We start from the raw sequence: 6,838 nt of genomic DNA, 5'->3' as shown, positions 1-6,838 counted from the left end.
CATGACAAAATTCATTCAAACAAAATGGAATGACAATAATCATTTAATAATATTACCAATGACAGTAATCATCATCGTCATGACTGTAATGGTAATAGTAACCCAACGCCAGTAGTATTTGCGTTTTGTTTGTGGCACGTGTCAAATAATTTGTCTGGCCGTGTGTAAAACTGGACTATTCTACAGCGCGAGCCCTGGCGAGAGCCCTGGCGCGAGCCCTGGCGCGAGCCCTGGCGCGAGCCCTGGCGAGAGCCCTGGCGAGAGCTCGTAGACAGAGGCCGCTACCCCCCCCCCCTCCAAAAACAAAACACGCAATAAATATGAAAAGAGCAAGAGTCCGGGTATTCAAACAAAAATAATCTGGCAATTTGCAGCTAAAGTCTTCATGTGCAAAGATCCAAAGTGTTCACCACAAACAGATTTACACACTTCAAAACCCCAACGCCCATCCTCATCCGAGGAGCGTCTCTACATGGTGAAATCTTCTTAAATAAACCTAGAGCATCTGTCATTTAATATACACACATATATTCATTCATATATATATATATACTTCCATTTTTTGTTAGTTTTTCTTCTTCCTATATTCCGCCCCTTTTCATTGTCTTGTTTTGTTGTCAAGCTTGTGTGTGTAGATGACAAAAACATCTACACTAAATAAAACACTGACAAGCGATTCAAATGCAGCGCACACACATGCTTGTACACACAACGCACACACACTGAATACACCCATTACAACCAAGTCCTGTGTGTGTGTGTGTGTGTGTGTGTGAGACAAGTGGAGGTGCTGAAAGGCAGATTCACTCCATGCTGACACACACACACACACACACACACACACACACACACACACACACACACACACACACACTCTCTTCTATTCCACATCCCCAGTTCGGTCACAGTTTTGTACCCTTTAAGAAAGACCCACTCCTCAGATTCAAACGGTTGAGAGAGAGTGTGTGTGTGTGTGTGGCCAGAGGCTGGCGCTGTGAGGGGTCCGTCCCCGCAGGGGCCTGTTCAGATAGGAGGATTCTCATTGGTCCAGAACAGTCAGCCAATCAGAATCAATCAGCGACAGGTATTTGGCACATTGAACATGGAGTAACACATTAGGTCAAAAAGGTCAGACAAAACCCCTTTCGTTTTGGTTTAACAAGAAGAAAAAAAGGACGCCCTGATGAGGTATCTCTCTAAAACGACATCACTTCCCCTGACTGACCTGTGTAGGCCTCTTAGAATATCAACAACCCCCCCGCCCCCCAACACATAAACCCTCCTCTACCCCTCCAGCTACACATGCAGGTCACAGCTGTGGAAACGCACGGATATATATCACAGATATATAGATATCACAGATATAGATATATCACATATACCACCCTCTGAAAAACCCTGAAATTAAAATTGAATGAACAAATCCTTTCTCCTCTCTTTTCAACAACCAGCTGTGCTTTCAGGTTAAACGGCGTGTCACGGCTGCAGCCACAGCAGCACAAGCTGGTTCTCCTCATATATAAAGCCAGAGAGGATTGTGGGCCTACCATTCTGGGTCACATTCAGAAATAAATCTATAGGTTCAAACCAGACTGAAGGGGACTAACAGATTCGGGTTCCGGTCGCTGTCTGCTCCAAACGCTAAAACACCCCGCGTCACCTACCACCTCTCTCTCTCTCTCTACACTGACCTACTTATACGGCCAATCCTGTGTGTGTGTGTGTGTGTGTGTGTGTGTGATCTACATCTGGAAAGCTGTGGCGTACACATTAGGGCCACCCTGACACAATTACAACTTCTCACACAGCAAAGTCTCTGGCCCCGCTGGGATTCAAAACTCACATACAGTCCCCGCTCTGAGGTACGCATACTGCCAGGTGAATGAAAGCCCCCCCCCTCCCTCCCTCCGCTCCCCAACATTCCTAAAGAGAAGAGGACAGACTCACACATTAATGAGCAGTACTGGAGTAAAGGGACTGGAGGAGATGCGCAGAGAGCGGCTTGGCCTTCGTACACATCATCCCCGGTTCCCATAGTTACAGGTGCAACCCCCCCCCCCCAAAGTCAAAACGGTTACCAACGGTTACGAGCCGCATCGGAGAGGTTTGTCCACGGCGACAAGAGTTCCGTGCCAGAGAGTTCTGTATCCGGGGGGGGGCGCCTGCTTTCAAAACGGGTCCTCCTGGATGCTCAGGTGACTCAAGTAAATATTGACATTGGCACTTTATGCATTTCACTGCCGGAGGGATGGAGGAGGAGACGGAGGGATGGAGGAGGAGACGGAGGGATGGAGGAGGAGACGGAGGGATGGAGGAGGAGACGGAGGGTCAAAGTCTCTTCAAAAAGTCAAAGCCGTCATCTTTCTCTCCTTCGTCGTTCTCTGTGAAGGAATGAAACCTGCTGCCAACCTCTATGGCCCCATCTCTGGACACACACACTTACACACGAGCAGGTCACTGTCGTTCTCTTGGGTTTCTCCCGGCAGGTCTCTCTGCTTCCTTGTCCTCCTCCCACCATCTTTCCACTTCTCTCCCCTCCACTCAGTCTCTCCTTTCCCCTCTTCATGAGCTCACAGGAGAGGAACGTTATTGGTCCGGCCCCTCTCTCCAAGCGGTGACATTGGTCCAGAAACTCACCACCTGCTTTAGGTCCCCGCCCCTCCACTACAGCCATCCAATCCCGTGGAGAGCGGCCCGGCAGGTGCGTGTGGCTCGGGTTCAGTCTCAAGACGAGGCTGGGGGGGATTGAGGGACAGGGGAGGGGTGAGAGGAAGAGGGATGCGTGGCATCGCTCCAGGGTGCGGTCGGAGAGGGAGGGCGCTCTGGTTCTCTTTAGGTACACGCATGGTCCGAGGGTACGTTTTTGCCTTTCAGTGTGTGTGTGTGTGTGTGTGTGTGTGTGACAACAGAGGAGAGCGGCTGGCAGGCTTGGTCCATAAACACTCCAGAGTGAGAGTGTGGGGCTTTATTGTGTGTGTGTGTGTGTGTGTGTGTGTGTGTGTGTGTGTGTGTGTGTGTCCAGGACTTGGGCCTGTGGCGGGCGGGTTCATAGGGGATGAGGTTATAGGATGTGGTGTGTGTAGGTGTGTGTGTGTGTGTGCGGCCTACAGGCCATTGCTGTTGCGGTGTGTGAGAGGAGGTTTGGAGAACTCCACCACCCCAGCCCGACCCTTCCCGATGACCTTAGGGGCGCGACGCAGCAGCTTCTGGGCCTCAGTAAACGCATCGGTCAGCTCTTTCTTCCACTGGACAAACTCTGGGTCACTCTGCAGAGAGACCGAGATAATAAACATATTATTACACACACACACCTTCCATTTGACTAACTTATAATAGAATAATTAATAATACATTAAAACAAATTTGAAATTGTATATATATTCTGGTTGCTTTCCCAAAACTCCCAGGTTTTTCAGAAATCCAGAGAGCCAGAGCCTGAGAGCCAGAGCGAGAGAGCCTGAGAGCCAGAGCGAGAGAGCCTGAGAGCCAGAGCGAGAGCGCCTGAGAGCCAGAGCGAGAGAGCCTGAGAGCCAGAGCGAGAGAGCCTGAGAGAGAGATAGCGACAGAGCGAGAGAGACAGAGCGAGACAGATAGAGACAGAGCGAGACAGATAGAGACAGAGCGAGACAGAGTGAGAGCGAGATAGAGACAGAGCGAGAGAGAGACAGAGCGAGAGAGAGACAGAGCGAGAGAGAGACAGAGCGAGAGAGAGACAGAGCGAGAGAGAGACAGACAGAGCTAGAGAGAGACAGACAGAGCTAGAGAGAGAGACAGACAGACAGAGCGAGAGAGACAGACAGACAGAGCGAGAGAGAGTGAGAGCGAGAGAGAGAGCGAGATAGAGACAGAGCGAGAGAGAGACAGAGCGAGAGAGAGACAGAGCGAGAGAGAGACAGAGCGAGAGAGAGACAGACAGAGCTAGAGAGAGACAGACAGAGCTAGAGAGAGAGACAGACAGACAGAGCGAGAGAGACAGACAGAGCGAGAGAGAGACAGACAGAGCGAGAGAGAGACAGACAGAGCGAGAGAGAGACAGACAGAGCGAGAGAGAGACAGACAGAGCGAGAGAGAGACAGACAGAGCGAGAGAGAGACAGACAGAGCGAGAGAGAGACAGACAGAGCGAGAGAGAGACAGACAGAGCGAGAGAGAGACAGACAGAGCGAGAGAGAGACAGACAGAGCGAGAGAGAGACAGACAGAGCGAGAGAGAGACAGACAGAGCGAGAGAGAGACAGACAGAGCGAGAGAGAGACAGACAGAGCGAGAGAGAGACAGACAGAGCGAGAGAGAGACAGAGCGAGACAGAGCGAGACAGAGCGAGAGAGAGCGAGAGAGAGAGAGCGAGAGAGAGAGACAGAGCGAGAGAGAGCGAGAGAGAGCGAGAGAGAGCGAGAGAGAGCGAGAGAGAGCGAGAGAGAGCGAGAGAGAGCGAGAGAGAGCGAGAGACACAGAGCGAGACAGAGCGAGAGAGAGCGAGAGAGAGCGAGAGAGAGCGAGAGAGAGCGAGAGAGAGAGACAGAGAGAGAGAGAAAGAGCGAGAGAGAAAGAGCGAGAGAGAAAGATAGTCCTACGTACCTCACACTGCAGGACAAACTGTTTCCCTCCTTTGATGCGCAGCAGGATGCACTTCTTATCTTTAATCTGTGTCTCCTCCACCGTCACAATCTGCTCCATCGTCAGCAGGTTTTGCTGCGGAACACACACACACACACACACAAAAACCAAAATCAGGAACATGTCCAGGAGGCAGGGGAACCAATCACAATCGGAGAATGAGACGGACCAATCGAAACGGAAGCTACAGAGGAAAGTGGCCTTTTTTTAGGAACGGCGCTAGAGAGCGAGGACGTTGCTCTGAAGGTAAGGCTGTCTGGTAGCAAAGCTCCGATCCGTCTACTGTGCCACCGGGGGAGAGGAGGTGGTGGTGGGGCAGCAGCTGTCAGACTTACCTTCGGGGCGCGGACTGTGTGGTTGACCGTTTTCATCCAGGCCTACAGAACGTGAGCGAGGACAGACAAGACAGACGGACAAGCTTCATGCACTAGACAGACAGGATGGACAATGACGAAGAACACGAACACACACACACACACACACACACACACACATCCATGGAAACACACAGAAAGAAAAACCCACCCAGAATCCCACGTACGTGAAGAGCAGAAGCGCACAAACTGAAACACACGCACGTAAACTCGGACCGACACACATCGAGAGGACGGTGTGACGTAGAGATGGCTCACCCGTGACTCCCCCTCTCCCCTCCACTCCACTCGGTTGGGGAACAGGTAGAAGTATCGGCGCTGCCACTGCGTCAGGAACGGATTCCCCAGCTTCAACATGTAGCCGTGCATTATACAGTCCTTGCCCAGGGCATAGTCTACACACACACACACACAATACAAATACTACATTAACCCCATGACCACAAAATAAACCTAAATACTGCACTTTGAGATGTGTCCCCAGTGTGACGCGTGTTCTGCGTCTCCCTCTGCGTTTCTCCGCCGTACCCTCCTCGTGGCCCAGCTGTTTGTTCTTGGTCCTCTTGCGGGCCTCGTTCTTGTCCGTGTCGGAGTTGACCGCCTCGTACACCGTCTCAGCCACCTCCTGCTGCCAGCGCTCTGAGATGACCAGGGGGAAGTTCTTGTACAATTCCTGGTCACTGTCCAACAACTAGAGGGACCGAGAGGGAGGAGAGAGAGGGGGGGAGAGGGGGAGAGAGAGAGAGGGTGGGAGAGAGAGAGGGTGGGAGAGAGAGAGGGTGGGAGAGGGGGAGAGAGAGGGAGGGAGAGGGGGAGAGAGAGGGAGGGAGAGAGGGAGGTAGAGAGAGAGAGGGAGGGAGGGAGAGAGAGGGAGGGAGAGAGAGAGAGAGAGAGAGAGAGTGGGAGTGAGAGAGAGAGAGGGAGAGAGAGAGGGGGGAGAGGGTGGGAGAGAGAGGGTGGGAGAGAGAGAGGGTGGGAGAGGGGGAGGGAGAGGGAGGGAGAGAGGGAAAGAGAGAGGGGGAGAGAGAGGGGGAGAGAGAGGGGGAGAGAGGGGGAGGGAGAGAGGGGGAGAGAGGGGGAGGGAGAGAGTGAGGGAGAGAGAGGGAGAGCGGGAGAGGGAGAGAGAGTGAGGGAGAGAGAGGGAGAGAGAGAGTGAGAGAGAGAGAGGGAGAGAGAGAGTGAGAGAGAGAGAGGGAGAGAGAGAGAGGGAGAGAGAGAGAGGGAGGGGGGAGAGGGTGGGAGAGAGAGGGGGGGAGAGAGAGAGGGTGGGAGAGGGGGAGAGAGAGGGAGGGAGAGGGGGAGGGAGAGGGGGAAAGAGAGAGGGGGAGAGAGAGGGAGGGAGAGAGGGGGAGAGAGAGTGAGGGAGAGAGAGGGAGAGAGAGGGAGAGAGAGGGAGTGAGAGAGAGAGAGAGAGAGAGAGAGAGAGAGAGGGAGGGGGAGAGGGAAGGAGGGGGGAGAGGGAGGGAGAGAGAGGGAGGGGGGAGAGGGAGGGAGAGAGAGGGAGGGGGGAGAGGGAGGGGGGAGAGGGAGGGAGAGAGAGCGAGGGGGGAGAGGGAGGGAGAGAGAGGGAGGGGGGAGAGGGAGGGAGAGAGAGAGAGGGGGGGAGAGGGAGGGAGAGCAAGAGGGGGGAGAGGGAGGGAGAGCGAGAGGGAGGGAGAGAGGGAGGTAGGGGGGGAGAGAGAGAGAGTGAGAAAGGGGCAGAGAGAGAGCGAGAGAAACAAAACAAAGTCACTGAGGCAGATATGAGGTGTAGGTGACGTGATTCCTCAGATGTTAACCCCGTCACCGGTAGCTGTGAGATCTGCTGAGCTGGGCAGCATGACTGTAATTAAAGCGACCTGGAACGCGC

General features: G+C 53.5%; 1 protein-coding gene across 2 annotated transcripts in view; it reads right to left on the bottom strand.

Annotated features, from left to right (window-relative positions):
• Positions 1–558: 558 nt before the first annotated feature.
• Positions 559–6,838, bottom strand: part of LOC139388107 (G protein-coupled receptor kinase 3) — a 192,236-nt gene continuing 185,956 nt past the window's right edge. Inside the window, exons 18-22 of one of the 2 annotated variants that reach the window (XM_071134676.1) lie at positions 5,518–5,680; positions 5,248–5,384; positions 4,951–4,992; positions 4,577–4,690; positions 2,997–3,266 (exon numbers count right to left, since the gene is read on the bottom strand). In XM_071134676.1, coding sequence (XP_070990777.1) covers positions 3,105–3,266; positions 4,577–4,690; positions 4,951–4,992; positions 5,248–5,384; positions 5,518–5,680 — 618 coding nt within the window. In that variant the 3' untranslated portion in view covers positions 2,997–3,104. Of the gene's footprint in view, positions 3,267–4,576; positions 4,691–4,950; positions 4,993–5,247; positions 5,385–5,517; positions 5,681–6,838 lie in introns of both variants that reach the window. The other variant, XM_071134677.1, reaches the window with a different exon arrangement.

The sequence above is a fragment of the Oncorhynchus clarkii genome, chromosome 29, assembly GCF_045791955.1.
Source record: "Oncorhynchus clarkii lewisi isolate Uvic-CL-2024 chromosome 29, UVic_Ocla_1.0, whole genome shotgun sequence".
NCBI lineage: Eukaryota > Metazoa > Chordata > Actinopteri > Salmoniformes > Salmonidae > Oncorhynchus > Oncorhynchus clarkii.
Note: the sequence above shows the minus strand (reverse complement) of the source record. Positions and strands in the feature narration are given on the sequence as shown.